Here is a 19,378-nt window from a genome sequence, read left to right on the forward strand (position 1 = left end):
ATTTTAAATCAACTAACTTACCCATATAGATAGGAGTCCCACATGTGGTCTGCAGCATGGCTTCACTCCTTCCGTGCTTCTTCACTGCTAAACCAAAATCAGTCACCTGGAAAAAGAAACTCAGTCACCTGCTTTCCTTGTCCCAGAGTTTACTCATTCAAAGGTAGGAGTTCCAACACACTGTAATTGCACTGTATTTAATTCAGAGATACCAGCAGATGGAGGGGCTTTGCTTGTACTACCACTGAGGACCTTGCTATCACTTCCCATCCACCCCTCTTTGTGAAGAAGAAACAAAACAGTGACAAAGAGAACCTTGGTTTCTCCCACCTGGAGGAAACACCCCTGATACTGATTGCTCATTCTTTCTAATTCAACTTAGCAGTTCAGCATAGGAAGTTATATGTCGAAAGAAAGCATTTAACTTTTTCAGATAAAAAAGTTATTTTTGAAAACCTCTTTCATTGTAAAATACATTCTGGCTGTAGTATGTTTATTACCTATTTTTTCTGACACTCAAGCTATGTTCCAGTTTAAAGCCCTGTTACAAATGCAATCATGATCCTTGTCAGGACTCACAGAAGCTGCCTCTTTCTATAATTATTTATGAGACACTATCTCTGGTAAATACTGTCTTTTCTTTACTATGACTTCCTTTGTGTTTCTAGAGTTTATTAATTAAAACAATTACTACACTATTAAAAACTACAAGAAGCAAATTAGCAGGGAAAAAAGCGGCCACAGAGCTACAAATCCACCAGAGGCCTGCTGCTGCAACTGCATTCTTCCTGCTCAGTTCCAAATCGGGGCCAGTACACATACGGTTATTAAATATTCAGTATGTGCCCTTGGTCTTGTCTCTCAGGTTGGAACAGCCTTGGGCTGAAAGCAGAAAAACAGGTACATTTATTGATCATACAACCAAAGATAGGCTCTTGGTCCACAGACACTGAATGCAAAGTTTCCAGGGACTTCTGGAATAAGAAAATGTTCCTATCAATATGTGATACCACTATTTTTCTAAATAGAAAAATCCATTTCTCCAGGAGTTTTCACAATTATCCCACTTGGAGCATTATAATATATATCCTTCTCCACAGAAAATCTACACAGATCTCAAATATATAAAAGTTTTCACGATTAATTCGGTTCTTTGGAGTGCAATTATTCCTTCATTTACCAAATACTAAGTGAGCACATACTATGTTTTCAGGTACCAATGGTGAATAAAACATGCATAATTCCTGCCCTTCACAGAGTTTAAAATGAAAATATTCAAGAATATTTATTTACTTTGATAAAACAACAATGCTGTTAAACCCACTTATATTACATAGGGATTTAGCTTCTACAACAGAGCGAGTTATTCACAGACAACATTTTATTCCTAAATTAACACATTCATATATTTTGAAAGCAGCCGCTATTAAAGTGCTAAGTAATAAATAATGTATCCTATCATTTATTTGGCATTAAGAAACACTTAATTTGAATAAAATCTTAAAGAATAAACACTTGGCACATTAATTGTGCTTAGGACATAAATATTAATACCCAGGAAAATTTTCAATGAGAAATATAGACTTTAGTGTTAATTTAATATCAAAGGCACAGCCAAGGTGTGTTTTTTTTTCTAAATCTGTAACACATTTACATCAAACTACCAGGCATAATTTTGAAATTAATTAGAATTCAGAGCATCTGTTTGCTTGCTATTAACTAATGATTTAGGACTATCCAAATGAATATGTACATTAAAAAAGATTCAATAGCACCACTTATCTTGTAAAATTATTCTTGTCAGTTACAACCTCTTTTGCAAAATTTTAGTTTTTTTTTTTAGCACAAGCCATTTATTTTGCTGCTCAAAAGCTTCCAAAATGTATCTAAAAAGAGGAAGTACTTTGCTATCAAACTGTTTACAGGCAAATATTTACCATGATTTCTTATACCTTACCTTTATGTTTAAGTTCATTTCATTGTTATCATCAATAAAGCTGCTTTTAACCATTATGTTTTCCAGTTTTAGATCTCTATGTACTATATCTACCAAGAAAATAAACAACAAATCAAATGAATAGTGAATAATGGAAAAAGAGGGGACACAAATAGAACAAATAAATATATATGACAAATTAATGTCCCACTGTTAAAAACTTCAAGGACGGCCAAGCATAATTCTGTCCTGTTCCATTCCCTTATATTCCAGTCCCTTTTCTTCACAAGTTTATCCTCAAGGAGACATTTTCTTTGACTCCCTCCTCTCTCCCCAACCCCCTGCTGCCTTGAAGTCTTCTCTTTTTAACCAGTGGCCTGTTGAATGGAGAGGAGGATCCTGCCTGTGCTCAGGCATTCCCAGGCAGAAAGAGACAAAAGTAGTTACAAACCCAGTAAGGTTTCCCATATCCTTGGGTTTTCAAGTAGAGGATTACTTATTTACTTCCATGCATGTTCTATTGTCAATCTAAACACTTAACATACTGCAATTTGGCTACGTGTATACATACTATACTACACTTATTTCAATGTATTTTTCTATAACATGAACTCATACTTTCCTAGTTTTTATATGTTAAAATGAAAAACAAACAGAAACCCTGAGACCCCAAATCTCCAGTTAAACGTGTCAGACATCAGGTAGGATTTTTACGTGCATGCAAATAATCACACACCAAGCACTTCTGTTGCAACTAATTCAGTTCATATCCAGAGCCATCTTTTACCTCCATGTAACAAGGTACATTTATGGCTGCCGGAGAAACACAGCTGAAGAGCGGTGGACTGGCCACCCTCCCCACCCATTTTCAGTTCCCTCACACAGCTCCCAGGATGGGTTTGTGCAATGTGTGCTGCTGACCTCTTCTTACATAAATACAGCACGGCAAGTCTCCCGTCTGCCTCCATTGTTCTTCTTTTTCATTGTTTTCTTTGCTATTTTTGCCCACTTCAGAATATTTCTATCAGGTTCCATGAAAAAACCCTGCAGAGATTTTGGTTGGGATTATACTGAATTTATCGCTTAATTTGGGAGAATTGACATTAGCACCATAGGAAGCCATGGGTTTCCTGTCCCTGCAAAAATCGTTGCCTCTGCCTAGAAGGCCTTCCCTTCTTGTCTGAGCTTGTATTCCTCAGCTCAAATTTTGTTTTCCTCTGTGAATCCTTCCCTGACTTTCCAAACCAAATGAGGCACTGACGATCCTAATGTTCCTTGGGCTTTATGTGGCTCTCTATTAGAGAAATTATTACAGTGAATTACTGTTTGCTTTCTATATTCCAGCTCCCACCAGCCTGAATTCCTTGAGGGCTGGGGGCCTTGTCTCTGTATCATTCTAATTTCAGGACCGACCACTTGCAGGAGGAGCTCAGGAAACGTCCATGGAATGGCTGCTGGGTTCTAGCACTAGCCTGCCACCCCTCCCTGTGTCACTTCACCTCTCTGGAACAAACTTTTTCCTCATGTGTAAAATAAGAAGGGATTAAAGTCACACGTAAGACGAACTAACCTTGAAGAAAGAAAGGAGCCTGAGGAAAAGCAGCAATAACACCAAAAAACAGGAAAAGAATTAGACTAATTTCTAGATGTGACTTTTAAGGTAGTGAAACTATTCTGTATGATACCATAACAGCAGATACATGTCACTCTCCATTTGTCGAAACCCACAGAACATATACCACCAACATGAACCCTAACGTGAACTATGGACTTTGGATGATAACGACGTGTCAGTGTGGGCTCGTGGCTGGTAAGACATGAACCATTCTGGTGGGGATGTTGATAACAGGTGGAGGCTGTGCGTGTATGGGCAAGGGTATATGGGCTATCTCTGCAATGACTGCTCAGTTTTGTTGCAAATCTAAAACTGCTCTAAAAATTAACTCTATAAAAATTTTTTAAATTTTTATTTAATTAATATATATTTATGTATATATATTATATACATGCCTGGAATATATAGCTGGCTAGAATATATAGTTTATTTTTACCTTTTATTTAAATTCCAGTCAGTTAGCATACATTCTAATATTAATCTCAGGCATATGACATAGTAATTCAACAACTCCAAACAATGTATTTTAAAATTTCATTTTTATTATTGACCTGTCTACTTGTAATTTGACAAGATTATCTGCTTTCCAAACTGTTAAATAGAGATATTCATCCCTGTCTGTGTAAAATGTAATTGTTATACCTGCCTTGTTTCTAATTAAAATATACTTTTTATGTTTAATTAAAGTTTTAAAAAGAAAAAAATTTAGAAAAATTTTCAAATGAAATCTCCTATTTCAGTAGGGATCATCTCTGTGACTCTGAACCCTGAATACAATCACCCTTAAACAAAAGCGCCACCTGCATTCGTGGCGTCAGTGAGCTTGGAAGACCCTCTTCTTACCTTTATTATGAAGATAGGCTATAGCTGATGCGAGACTTCGAATGATCCACCTTGTCTCATTCTCGGAGAAATGCCCTTTCCTATCCAGAATTTCTTTGAGTTCTCCATCCTCACAAAGCTCCATCACCAGGTACATTTTCTGACATTATAGATTTATAAAAAGAGAGAGAGAGAGCAATTTTTATAGTTGAGGATTTTTAAAAACATTATATATTGCACACATGTCATAGAAATATGATCACAACCTAAATCATCAATCTATTCATTCAAAATTCTTTACTGTCATGTACATGACACTCAGGATACTAGAGGAACAAGGAGGCATAAGGCATAGTTCTTAACCTCTCAGAGCTCACAGAAGAGTTATAAATACAATACCGCATGGTGAGTGCTAACAGAAGAGGAATAGCCAAAACGGCACGAGGTTCCAGAGGAAAGAAGCCTCTGCTTAAAGAATGCTCCCTGAGGAGGTGATATCAAAGGGAGTCTGGATAAATGAATAGAGATTTATGGGTAAAGGATGTGGGTAAGAAAAGGTTTAACGCATGGTATTTGCAAAGATTCCAAAGATTGACACAGCACAGGCTGTTGAAAGAATCATGAATATCTCCATGTTAACAGCATTAGGAGTTTGGTGGGGCAGAGAAGAGTGGAGTGGTGAAGTGTGAGGACAGAAAAGACAGGTTGGTGCCAGGTTGTAAAGACTCTCAGATGTCAGGCAGAGAAGTTTGGATTTTTTTCCCCATATGCAATAAGGAGCCACTGAAGTCTTTTAAGCTGGTGTCAGGAGTGGGGGGAAAGGTGTGTGCAATGATCAGTTTTGCATTTCTAAATGGACACTCCAACAGTAACGTGCAGCAGGGCTCAGTGAACTTTTTCTCCAAAGGCCAGATTCAGAGTGTAAATATTTTTGCCTTCACAGGTCATACAATCTCTTTTGCAACTACTCAGCTCTGTTGTTACAGCATAATAGCAGCTATAACTTTATTTACATACTTTAACAACAAAACTTTTTTTACATACTCTGAAACTTTAGTTTCATATACATTTCACATGTCATCAAATATTACTTTTTCTTGTGGGCCATAAAAATATAGGCAGCAGACCAGATTCAACTTGCACACTACAGTAGGCTGACCTGTTTATGGAGCGTAGGTATAACATACAGAACGGACACAAGAAGGGGAAGAAAAAAAAATACATGAAAAATACTTAAGAGGAAGAAATAGTGGGACTTAGTAACTAATTAGGTTTATGTGGGGAAAACCCACGGATGAAATATCTCTTCTATATTTGCTGTTCCTGTTGATGTATATTAAAATCACTTTAGGTTTTCCAAAAGTCAGGTCATTTCTTGAGTCAAAAAGATTCACCGTCAACTAAAATATAAGCCTCTTTCATACTTATTTCTTACCTTTCATAGACTACCCTCCATGTCTCCATTGCATCCTCTGCTGCTAAATTTTTGTAAATGTTTTTTAAGATTTGGGGGTCTGATTCTATTCTATAGCCACTACTAATGCAACTTCTGTATTCAATCAGCAAGCATGCAAACAGGAACAAAAGATTAACATCCTGTCTTCCAATAGTCAAAACTCTGATACCCTAAACCTCAGGATGCTTTGGAATTTCAAAAGTAACTAAAGAGTTGTGCAAAGTCTAACATATTAATGAGTTTTGAACTATGTCATATTTTTTTCCACTGAGAGCAGTGTAGGAATCATAGGTACATAAAATAGTAAGCGAACTATTTGGAAAGAAAAGTGACTTTAGCAATGCTTATAATATAAATTGGTGTCAATTTTAAATATGTATAAGTTGATAAAAGTTATATCAATAAAAGTTTTTTGAAGTCTTTATAATAACTAGAAATAATTGTGTAGATCTGGAGAACATTTAGACTCACAAGAAACCAAAACAAATTCTGACTAGATCATAGTACTAATGCCATGGCCTACCCAATCAAGTAACAATTTCCATTCATCTTTCAGATAGCTTCAGTAGAAGGTCTAGGCATTTTTGTGAGTTGGGGTTGGGAGGAGGCAGGTCTGATCTCATGAATCAAGAGCCAGCAATGCATTAAAAAAGAAACAAACCAATAAACCAGTCACAGATGATGATTTCCTTTTCCTTCAAACTACTCTAGGTTTGGGCTCCCACTTGTGCCAAGATGGAGTAAGAGAGACTAGACTGACCCTTCCTCCTGAAACAACTTAAGAAATGGACAAAATCTATAAAACAACAATTTTCATACATTAGACCTCAAGCAGCAAAGGGCAATGATTCCTGAAAGAAGGGACACATACAAAGCAAGTGCCATGATCATCCCAGCTTACTGTCTGGAGAGAGTTTCTAGGCCATGGGGCAGTGCAAAGGAATACAAAGAGAACCCAGCAGTCTCTGTGAATTGAGAAAGAGACCTGGGAGTCCAGAAAGGCCAAGACAACTTAAGTTCACAGGACAGGGTACCAAAGAGGAGAAAGCTGTACATAGAGAAAGCTCCAAAGATTTGCAGAGGCTGCCCCACAGGTCTTAAACAGAGTACTGCTCAGTTCATGTGTATGAAGGAACTACCAAAGCCGGGTAAGGAACCATGCAAGAGGAACAGAGAGAACAATCATTGGAGCGTATACATGGCCAGAAAGAGCTTGTATTCAAAGCAGCCAGAGTGGAAAATCTCATAATTCACAGGACATCAGGTAGAGTACTCTCAAAGGGTCTTATTTCTTTAGTAAGGAAAAAATAGCCCCAGATCAAAGGCTTCTCTGGTATCATCCAACAAAGCTTAAAGCAAGCTTCAGAAGTATCAGACTGTTTCCAAATAACTATATCCTACAACAAAGCTCAAGAGTAGTTATAAGAATATAAAAGTACCTAGTGTCCAATCAAAACCTAACAGGCATGTAAAAAAGAAGGAAAATATAACCCATAATGGAAAAAAAAAATCAGTCAATCGACAAAAATAGTCAAATTGACTTAGAAATGACACACATGATAAATTAGTAGGAAAGAACATTAAAAGTTATTACAACTATACTTAAGAAGGAAGAGTAAATACTGAGCATGTTAAGTAAAAACCTGGAAGATATACAAACAAATCAAATCAAATTTCCATTGGAAAAGAGAAACAGCACACAAGATTTTACAGGAAAAGCGATGACTGAATCTGAAGATGTTGTGATGAAAACTCTATTAAACGAAACAAAGAGAAAAAAATATTGATAAAAGTGAATAGAACATCAGTAAGCTGTGGAAAACCTAACATGGGTATTTAGAGTCCCCACAGTGGGGGAAGGCAGGAAAAATATTAGAACAAATAATGGCCAGAGATTTCCTAAATTTGAGAAAAACCACAAACTCACAGATCCAAGAGGCTCCATGAACCCTAAGCACAAGAAACATGAGGAAAACTATAGCTTAAAACTGCTAAATTGCTTAAAACTGATGATAAAGAGCAACACTATTCTAAGAAGTTTAGGGGATTAAAAAAATAACAACTCTAAGACTGAACTGAGTAGGCTTTCAGCACCATTGTTGCATACTGCCCCCGTAAGGGATAAACTGGTCTTTCATAGTTATTAAACACTCCTAGTGAATCAAGCATAATACATAACCCAAACTGACTACTTCTGCCTTACAGACTGACAAAGGAAACAAAGAACAACCGCTAACAATGAAAGAGACAGATGCTTTATATCCATTTTTCCCATTTAATCCTTCAACAACTAAATGAGGTTGATACTAATATTAAACCCATTTGTCAGATGAGAAAACTGAAGTACAGAGAGGTTAAGTAATATCATAGTCTCATGGCTAATAAGAGGTAGAGCCAGGATTTGAAAGCACAGGCAATCTGATGCCAGTCCACATGCCTAACCACAGATCATCTGCCTCCAAGCAGAGAAACACCCAAACCCACCGGCCTTAAACTACCCAGAGGCAGAATGGCATATGCCCAGGCTTCACAACAACTGAAAATGAAAATTACAGGCCTTTAAAGAGAAGAAGGAGAACATCTAGGAAAAAAGAACAATTAAACACATTGGTAAATCACATATGATAATATATCTTCTGCACAGTGCCAGATATAACCATGCCAACTTTATTGAAAGCTAACCTTGCAAAATGATGACGATATTCCAGAAGACTTTAATGGAGAAACCAAAGACCAAAGCGAAAGGAAAGCCATCTCTAAGGAAGCTCTAATCACTATCTGGTTGTGCATGAAGTTGTTTCAATTCTAAGCATTTCTTTGCAACAAGCCACCTAGAAACATCACTAAAGACATCAATCTAATCATCAGACACCTAATTATATAATCAATAATAAAAGCCCTCTAGAATGCCTCCATCAATCTCCAGTGACAGACACATGCCAAGGACATGAGCAACCGTGCCCTACAGGGGATACTTCAGAAGGGAACGATGTTCGTTTGTGATAGTAACAACTTTGAAATGCAGCCCCTGATCAAGCCTCACCTTAGGCGTCTCAAACACTTGTTCCAGATGTATGATGTGTTCGTGTTTCACACTTTTTAGGATGTTCACCTCCCGTTCGAGTAACTTCACAGCAGAGCTTCCAGCCTTTCATAATGAGGACGCATAGATTTCACATATGAATGTCACTACTACATACCTCATATAACAGTTACAGTTATTTTTACATTTTTTCCAACATTTTCTGGAGAAGTTCCTTTTTCAAAAGATAACATATAACTTATTTCCATGATAAGATTAAATTATGGTCCTTCTTTCCTTTGTCCAATTTTAAGTTATATATAATTTGGCCTCAAGCCACATCTGTTTCTTGGACTGTTTCTATAAATTAACTACAACATGGTCTCTGTCCCCCTGACAGAATTATTCCAATTTTGAATATGCCTTTCGGTATTTCCTTCAAAATCATGTTCATCCTTTGATGTTAGCATAATAAAACCAAAATCTACTTTCCAGGGACATCATTTGGAGAAGATAAAAACAAAATGTTTTTCTTCTGCTTTGTTATTGTTTTGTTTTGATTGCATTTATATGTACTTGTATATAAAGTCTATATATTTATATATAAAAGAAATAATTGGCAGTGAGATTCTACATGTGGCCCTGCAATATATCACTTCCCCATACCCTCAGCTTCAAAATCACCTCAAAGAGACAGAGAGAAAGAGCGTTTGCCTGCAGATCAGTCTAACTCTGGCTTTATCTCCTTGCATGTACCCCTTAACCATACCTGATGGCAAAATGTGAAGGCCGGCACAGCCCAAGGACCACAAATCAAGGTGCAACTGATTTTCTACAGAGTCATCTAAGAAATTCCGGAAGGGCTTTTTCTACTCCTAGCACCACTACCCCCACCCAAATCATCACTGTTATTGATATCTAAATTAACATCCTTATCTGAACAAAAGCATTGCCCTCATCCACATAAAAATATGCCTGAAAGGGATAACAGAGGTCTTAACCCTCCTCTCCCCTCCCCAGCAAGTTTGGAGAATAGAGACTAGTTCCTAAAGGACTGAAAAGGGATGGATCATAGGGCAAACTCCCCTTTTCCAAAGACCTCTCTCTACCCTTCTACCATTACTATCTCAGGAGTGAGTAGGAAACCACCTGCCCACTATGTCCCGCCCAAGGAGGATGCAAGTCACATTTTAAGGTTGTCCTAGAAGGTCAGCAGAAAAAGTAACCATGAAGTGTGAATTCTTATCTAGACTAGATGTGGAAAGTTACCACAATTTCTCCTAACATCAGTCTCCATTCTGTTCATACCTCCCTCTCCAAATGGCTTGACCTGCGTATAAGGCAGTCATATATTGTCCAATTCATATACTTACTGTAAAAATCTGTTTAACTATATTAGTGTTTGTAAATGCTCATCACCAATATGTGTGTGCAAGGTGATGAATTCCTAAAGTTGCAAGCAGGTACCTGGCTACGTAAACCTAAAACCTGGCCCCTAACCCTACCTGACACCAAACGGGCAAAGGAAATAACAGCCCCACGATTCTAGATGCTGAAGATTACTAGTAAGGCTCTAGATCTCCCTTGAGATGTTACTCTATTAAGCTTTAGGAAGAAATGGTATGTAATTTACTAGAGCTTGTTTTAAAGAATACATAAGATTTACTATTTCATTTTGTAAATATAATATTTATCATCACAAGTCCAAGAAAAAAACACCATATTTTGTGTTTTGGTTTTTCCAGGCACAGATTTTTTTTTTTTTTTTTTTTTTTTTTTAGTTAATGAAATGTTCAAGATGTAAAGTCTAAGAAGCTAGAATCTCCCTTAAAGTGAAAGCCAGTCATTGTCCACTCCAGGAGAGATCCAGGGAGGAATGCAGTGGCTACAACTAAACAGTATGTTTCATAGTTGCTGAAAAATTGGTTCACACTGGAAGAGCAGGTGAGATAAATAATCACATGAGGAAACAGGGAATCAAAGGAGAGGAAAGGATAGGAGAAGAGTGGTTCAGAACCACATACATCAGGAGACAGTGGCGAGACTTCGTTCTGGCTAGGCCCATCTCACAGCCCGACAACTACACAGTCAGAGAATTGGCCCTTACTTTCAGCCCACTCCGGAAAACTTGGCCCTTATTTGGTTATATTGGTTATGTTAGTTAGTCCTTCATTTGTTTTTCCCAGATAGCGCTTGTCTACTGGGGTTCAAGAATGGGTCCCTTCCTGAGCCAAAGGAAATGGCCTCAGTTCCCCAGGGCAACTGCCACAGCGCTCCCCTCAGGCTCAGCTGTGTCAATGTGGAGACCTCCTGCCTCCCCCTCCCCCAGCCCGGGCACTGAGCCCTCAGTGCTGTGCTGCTAGTAAGTCTTACCTTTTCTTTGTTCACTTTTTTAATTGCCCACTTAGTGTCTGTTTCCTTGTCTGTGGCTTCAATGACCATTCCAAAGCTCCCTTGTCCCAATATTCTTCCAAAGGTATAGAATTCCTGAATAAAAAAAATAAGAGCTCCTTTGTCTCTCTCTGCCATTCATCACGTATTAAAAATGAACACATAATAGTGACAGATATCTACCCAAGGGAAGAGGGTTTCTGCTCCAGGGTAAAATCAAATACGAGATACCACATCTTTGCAATATTAATAAACACATCTTAATTAACCAAAAATAAGATTTGACAAATTTCGTTAAATGTCCTTTGGAGGAAAATGATAAAAATCCTAATGGAGAAATATGGAAAACCTCAAAAGTATAAAAATGAATCTCTTACAAACTACAATATTAAGGAAATGTCTTCATAATAAAAAAGGAGAAATGGAATATTAATGCATACATATTTGTGTGTTTATGTGTATCAAATACATTCAACAAAGAAATTATCCCTAAATTCAGAGAGCTATACTATAAAATCAACATATATTAATCATTGAATACTGCTTTTCTGTTTACCAAGTAACACTTCATCTTCATTATTTCGATCAAAAATTGCTCTTGTTGTTTTATTCTTTTTGTTTTAGAAAGAGCAATATCTGACAGAAATTTTAATGCAAGTCAGCCCTGTGAAGAAAATAAAAACAGGATCCACAGTAGCATTATCCAGACCAAGAATCCTTCTGCTTATTTTTTAACTTCTGATGGTAACTACACTTATCATGGTGAGCATAGTGAAATGAGCAGAATTGTTGAATCACTAAATTGTCCATCTGCAACTAATATAACATTGTATTCAACTACATTTCCACTTTTTAATAAAAGCATAGTGTTGGACATATTGAGCATTCAATAAAAGTTAATATTATTTAAAAAGAAGAAAGAGGAGGAGGAGGAGGAGGAGGAGAATGCACTGTTTTTGCCAACACCAGCATCCTGGTTCACACTGTAAAATAACAAACAAGTAATTCATTTATACTTCCATTTCTTGTGAGTTTGGTTGGGCGGTAGGTGGGGGGCAGGTAGTCAGTCTCCTTGATCCAAATCAGTATCAGGGCATTAATAAGATCAGAGTCTGGACACATCATGCCTGGGGATTAGGACAGGACAGAAGAGCTGAAGGAATGCCACTAGGTGAAGACTCTGCTGGGTCAGCAGCCAAAGTCTTTCCTGGAGATGGATGCAGCTCTTTCTCTGCAACCACTTTCACCTTTACCACACAATAGATACAGAACCTGCTCATCTTCATATCTTCTGCTGCTTACATTACTGTCTTACTTTCATAAGAAAATGCCCAAAAAACTACTCACCTGCTTCATGAAGGGGTTCCCTGACTGCACTGTGGTGGCTGTTCCATTATTTTGGCTAACCTCACAGCATGTATGCACTGGTCCTCAAGCACTACTATTACTCTCTTACAAACACTTCAGTTCATGTTTTTCTCCCAAGATGGCCAAGAAGCTTCTTAAGAAGCTGTTCCTTTTGATTCCTTTAAAAAGCTTACCCTGAAATTTTGTAGGTAAAATATTCATGCTTAGCACATAGGGGGGAAAGTGGAAGGAAGGAAGGAAGGAAGAAAGGAAAGGAAAGGAGGGAAAATGTTCAGCTGCAACACATTAGACTTGCCTTAGATAGTTCCTTGTGATACATATTTTGTACAAAAAAGGGATAAAACACACTTCCTGTTTTCTCAGAATTTGTAATCTGCTCAAAAGACAAAGTTATCACTTAAGTCATAAAGTCTTAAGTTCAAAAAAAAAAAAAATACAAAACAACATTGGGGCCAGAGACCAGAGCTAAAATGCTGGGAGAATAGGGGAAAACATTACAAAAGAGGTAGTTTGTGAGACTGGCATGTGAGGGAACAAAGGCAAATAACTGAGAACTTTTTTCTTATAAGGCAAACAAAGCAAGGAAGGCATTCCAGAGGAACAATAGTGCAAATTTGGAATGAATGAGTGAATTGGTAAATGAATGAATTAATCAATACATCCAGTCAGCATGCCAAGCAGTCAGGAACCCTCTACCTATATACACCTGTAAGAGAAGGGATGGACTGGTGAACCCTGGAGGAAGAGCTTTAGATTTATGGTCTTGAGTGTTGTGAATGGTGATTCCTAGACTCACACAGGGTACATCCTGAACAAGGGATGGTCCCCAAAGCACTACTTTCAGTGATTTATAATTACTTTGGCTCATTCTTCCTACTGCTACTTACTAGTGAGAATCAAAGTCAGAAAACTAAGATGACTAAAATAAGATAAAACACTTTTTAAAAATCATATTTATATCCAACTCCCAACTACATATTATGAAAACTAAGTAAAATCCCAACTTAAATGACCATTTATCCATTTTGTTTTCCACAGAACAAAAAGATCTAAACTCTATAATCATCTCCCCAACTTTTTTGACCTTTAAAAACTAAACTCCCATTTTCTCTTAAATGCACAGAACCACAACTTGGGACACAGGCATTTAATGCCATTTAAATAGGATTTTAAAAAATTTTTTATTTATTTTGTTGTTGTTGTTGTTTTAATTTATTTTTTATTTTCAGCATAACAGTATTCATTTAAATAGGATTTTTAAAATGAGGAATAGATATAGAAATAGCCCAACTGCCAACTAGTTTTATAACTAGTTTTTCTTCTTCATAACTAGTTTTTCTTTTTCAATTGCTCTGACGTCATTACGTCATGGTGAAAATAAGGAGAAAATGACTTCTTATTTGTAATAATCTTAAGGGGATGCCATAAAAATGGTAATGTAGATCTATTTTCATTGATATAGAAGTCCATGATATAGTGTAGAGTGTGAAAACATGTATGATATGGTCCCATTATGAAAATGTGTGAGTGTAAGGGTACTGACACTGGTATTTGGAAAGATGCTCATCTAAATATTGAGAGTAGTTATCTCTGGGTAGTAGAATTTGGGGTGACTATAACTTCCTCTTTTATACTCTTCTGGAGTGTTTAAAAACTTTACAATGAGCCTGTCCATTTCATGGGAGGAGGAAAACTTCGATTATACCAGTTAAGTTTATTTCTTTAAAATCTGTATATATTTAAAATATTTCATAATTTAAAACAGGAAAAAAACTGAAAAGACAAAATAACACTTATACAAGCACAGGAAAAATAAAGGTAATAAATGTTAAAATTGGTTCTGTTTGGCTCATGATTTTTATTTTTTTCACTTTTCTATCTATATTTTCCTACCATTTTGCAATGAGTGCATTTTGTTTTTACAAAAGCTCTTTTGGCTAAATTTAAAACTCAGTAAGTTTGTGGATTAAAAAAATTCCAGACCTTTTCAGTGGAAAATCAAACTTTTCAAGTCAGAATTACTCAGGAAGTTTCTCTGATCCCTTCAAGTAAATTGTCAAATATCTCTTGAAACAAAATTTTAAAGTTATTTAACATTAATGCAATTTTCTTCTTGTAGTTATTCTTATTGTGGTTCTTTTAATCTGATGTTAAAGGAACACATTTTAATTTCTAAAAGGATAATAACATTCAATCCATAATTAGAGTCCTTGGAACAGTCATATTGGTATCCATCCAATCACCGACTAGAAAAAATGGAGGGGTCCATGAGGGAATTTCTGGCTTCACTACCAGTCATCAAAGAAATGAATAGCCAAACCATCTCAAGTCATCTGTCTTGAAGAGGTCTACCCAAAGACTCCAAGATTGCTCTCAGCAATAGGCAAGACCTAAAGACCAAAATGTTCTCATTTTGTTAATAAAAATGCCCTCTGCTTTAATTAAAGTCTATTTGGTCCTCTATATAAAAAAAAATAGTCTGCATTTTCTTTTGTAAAGACTTTGACATACTTGAAACTTTAAATTTTCTCTTCTCTTCCTTTCCTTAGAGACTAATTTTTTTTTAAAGATTTTATTTATTTATTTATTTGTCAGAGAGAGAGAGGGAGAGAGAGCGAGCACAGGCAGACAGAGAGGCAGGCAGAGGCAGAGGGAGAAGCAGGCTCCCTGCCGAGCAAGGAGCCCGATGTGGGACTCGATCCCAGGACGCTGAGATCATGACCTGAGCCGAAGGCAGCTGCTTAACCAACTGAGCCACCCAGGCGTCCCTAGAGACTAATTTTTTAATCATTTTTGCCATTAACCATTGACTTAGACGTTCCTAGCAGTTTCACTTTGTTTTCTTTGTACCTGAATAGCAGCTCCATTTTCCATCCTTATGTGAGGAACCTTTCCTTCTGTAATGTTGCCCCGACTCCACTGTTGTTGAGATGGTTTTCTCTCCACATTTGAGGTTTTCGAGGGCTTACACCAAAAGGAATAAAATAATTAAGATATAATAGAAGTGTAGTACAAATACAATATGCTCATATCTTAACAAAATAAAAATCCCAATTTCAATAATCTGACAACTCTTTAATGTGTGCCATGGTATTTATTATTTTTTCCAAAGTCTAAACCCTGTATGATTCATTGGCTCATTACGCTAAAAGGGACCACAAGAAGCCAGTCATTCAATCTAATCTCCTGAATCCAGGCAAGTCTACATGATAACCTGCATCACAAATCTAACAGAACTTACCTAATGACTCTTTAAAATCACAAGAGAAGGCAACTTCAGAGCTTTCTCAATCACCCTTGTTTCAAAACATAATAGTCATCCCCAGTAGATTATATATAAAAAATTATTGACCATTCACAAAATATCCTTTGAATGAAAACAATATAGTAACAAGACACTCAGAGATGCCTATATGGCAATAACTATACCATAATACAAATTAAAAATAATAATTTAAGGTGAAATTTTGAAAAATGTGCAACTCTGAGGACTGGGAACCCAACTTTTCTTAAACTGACTGCTCTCTGTCTCCAAAGTTGTTTTGTATCAACTACAATCTTCCACCCTTGCCTCTTCTCTATAAAGGTGGAAGACACCCAAACCAGTCCAACCAGGTAGTCATAGATTGTAATTAATGCAAATTGGTTTTGCAAAGTATATTGGGAATCCCATCCAATATCCCAAAGTATATTGGGATATCCCATCCAGATAACCAGGAATTGTCTTAAATAATAATCACCCCATATTTAACTACAACCATAAATCCCATTCTGCATCAGTTGAAGAAAATGCCCCCAAATTCAGATTTAATCCAACTTGAAAACCCACTCATTTCTGAAAAAACCATTAAAAAATAAAGAAGCTGGAATAACATTCCAAATTATTCATGATTCTGGCAAATAACTAATTTGGTAGTAGATGGAAATATCATAAAAGAAATTATTAACCAATTTTGCTCACCTCTTATGTAAGAAAGAATGTTCCTTTAATAGTTAAGAAGGCAATGAATTAGTGGACAAGAGCCCAAGGGATACAGATGAATCTGAGGATGGGATTAGGAAATGAGAGGCCAATTTATGTTGGGATAGAGAATCTTCAATATTTACCATATCTTTCCCAGAGGAACTATCGATGCTGGCTTGGTTTTCTTTTTTCCTCTCCGGGGAAACCATAAACTCTGAGCTGCCAATGCTTGATGCTTGGGACATTTCCACCACAGACATCGGAGAAAGCCTTGATTTACAGGGACATATCAAAAGTGAACCTTTCTTAGAAGTAGATGAACAGTTGGAACATTTTGTGGATTTTTTATCAGAGCCACTATTGGCCATTTGCTTAACTCTGCAATAAAAGCAACTTGAAAGAAAGAAGTTTCCACTCTTTGAGGAAAAGAACCAGACCAAATGGGATAAGGTAAGCTGATGGTGAAAACTGTAACTTCCAGTTGGTGAGGTCCTCAGGGTAATGATGCACTACACCTACATTCACACATGAGAGCTGTAGAAAGAAAAGAAATATAATTTAGAAAGTTCTTTCTTATTCTGTCACACTCCTATAAATCAGAGAAAAACTAGGAGCTAGCCCCAAAAGCATCCTGCCTAGAGATGAAAAGTTAACATTTTCAGCAAAATTAGGACATATTTCTAAAAACCAATGATGGTCATCTTTCAAAACTTAATTCTTTAACTCCAGACATTTTATTTACTTAACAATTGAAAGAATCATTTTTGTCCAGAACCATAAAATTGCTGAAAAGCATGGTCTAAGGAAATCAATTTGGTGGGCTGACATCAATTTAATTTTTTTTAGTTCTAAGAAGATAGTATGAGTATTTTGTATAGATCCATGATAATTTCAACAAAACTTCTAATTATAAAGATATATAGATGGAGAATGTTTGTGTTCCTGTACGTACTCCGTCACAGTATAAGGTTTTGTTTATTGAAATATAATTAACATACAGTACTATATTACCTTTAGATATACAATGTAATGATTCAACATTTATATTCATTACAAAATTATCACCATGGAAACTCTAGTTTGTCACCATTTATTACAATATTATTGACTATATTTCCTGTGCTGTATTTTTTACATTCTTGTGATTTGTAATGAAGTTTGTTTTAACCCCTTCAGCTGTTTTATCCATCCACTACACCTTCCTGCTTTTTTTTTAATTATTAAGGAAGGTGTAGTCCATATACACTATGGAGTATTCAGAAAGGATGAATACCCAACTTCTGTAGCAACACGGACAGGACTGGAAGAGATTATGCTGAGTGAAATAAGTCAAGCAGAGAGAGTCAGTTATCATATGGTTTCACTTATTTGTGGAGCATAGCAAATAACATGGAGGACATGGGGAGATGGAGAGGAAAGGGAGTTGAGGGAAATTGGAAGGGGAGGTGAGCCACGAGAGACTATGGACTCTGAAAAACAACCTGAGGGTTCTGAAGGGACCGGGGGGTGGAAGATTGGGGGAACCATGCGGTGGGTATTAGGGAGGGCATGGATTGCATGGAACACTGCGTGTGGTGCAAAAAGAATGAATACTGTTACATTGAAAAGAAATAAAAATTTTTTTAAAAAAATATTTTTATTAACATATAATGTATTATTTGCCCCAGGGGTACATGTCTGTGAATCTTCAAGCTTACACATATCATACTCACCATATCACACACCCTCCCCAATGTCCATAACCCAACTACCCTATCCCTATCCCCCCACCCCCCCAACAACCCTCAGTTTGTTTTGTGAGATTAAGAATCTCTAATGGTTTGTCTCTGTCCCGATCCAATCTTGTTTCATTTTTTCCTTCCCTATCCCCCATGACCTCCTACCCTGCCTCTCAAATTCCTCATATCAGAAAGATCACATGAGAATTATCTCTCTGATTGACTTATTTCGCTCAGCGTAATGCCCTCTAGTTACATCCACGTCATTGCAAATGGCAAGATTTCATTTCTCTTGATGGATGCATAGTATTCCTATATATATAGGAATTCCTATATATATAGGAATACTATGCAGTATAGTATACTACAGTATACACTACAGTATACACTATACTATATACAGTATCAGTATACACTATAGTATACTATCTGCATAGTATACATAGTATATACTATGTGTATATATGTATATATACATATACATATGTATATGTATATGAGCTGAGGTCGAAGAGGTTGCTGCCTGAGTTCTCCTCAAGGATTTTGATGGATTTCTTTCTCACATTGAGGTCCTTCATCCATTTTGAGTCTATTTTTGTGTGTAGTGTAAGGAAATAGTCATTTCATTTTTCTGCATGTGGCTGTCCAATTTTCCCAACACCATTTATTGAAGAAAACTGTCTTTTTTCCATTGGACATTCTTTCCTGCTTTGTTGAAGATTAGTTGACCATAGAGTTGAGGGTCTATTTCTGGGCTCTCTAATCTGTTCCATTGATCTATGTGTCTGTTTTTGTGTCAGTACCATACTGTCTTGATGATGACAGCTTTGTAATAGAGCTTGAAGTTTGGAATTGTGATGCCACCAACTTTGGCATGCTTTTTCAACATTTTCTGGCTATTCAGGATCTTTTCTTGTTCCATATAAATTTTAGGATTATTTGTTCCATTTCTTTGAAAAAAATGGATGGGATTTTGATAGGGATTGCATTAAATGTGTAGATGCTTTAGGTAGCATAGACATTTTTACAATGTTTGTTCTTCCAATCCATGAACATGGAACGTTTTTCCATTTCTTTGTGTCTTCC

The 19,378-nt window shown here is 36.6% G+C and overlaps 1 protein-coding gene across 1 annotated transcript in view; it reads right to left on the reverse strand.

The window, feature by feature from the left end:
• STK33 (serine/threonine kinase 33) overlaps nt 1-17,037 on the reverse strand; it is a 68,971-nt gene extending 51,934 nt beyond the window's left edge. Inside the window, exons 1-7 of the mRNA XM_044260896.1 lie at nt 16,718-17,037; nt 15,461-15,574; nt 11,225-11,338; nt 8,873-8,977; nt 4,395-4,533; nt 1,958-2,046; nt 22-106 (exon numbers count right to left, since the gene is read on the reverse strand). Coding sequence (XP_044116831.1) covers nt 22-106; nt 1,958-2,046; nt 4,395-4,533; nt 8,873-8,977; nt 11,225-11,338; nt 15,461-15,574; nt 16,718-16,942 — 871 coding nt within the window. The 5' untranslated portion in view covers nt 16,943-17,037. The remainder of the gene's footprint in view (nt 1-21; nt 107-1,957; nt 2,047-4,394; nt 4,534-8,872; nt 8,978-11,224; nt 11,339-15,460; nt 15,575-16,717) is intronic.
• Nucleotides 17,038-19,378: the final 2,341 nt, after the last annotated feature.

This window comes from Neovison vison, chromosome 7 (assembly GCF_020171115.1).
Source record: "Neovison vison isolate M4711 chromosome 7, ASM_NN_V1, whole genome shotgun sequence".
Taxonomy (NCBI): Eukaryota; Metazoa; Chordata; class Mammalia; order Carnivora; family Mustelidae; genus Neogale; species Neogale vison.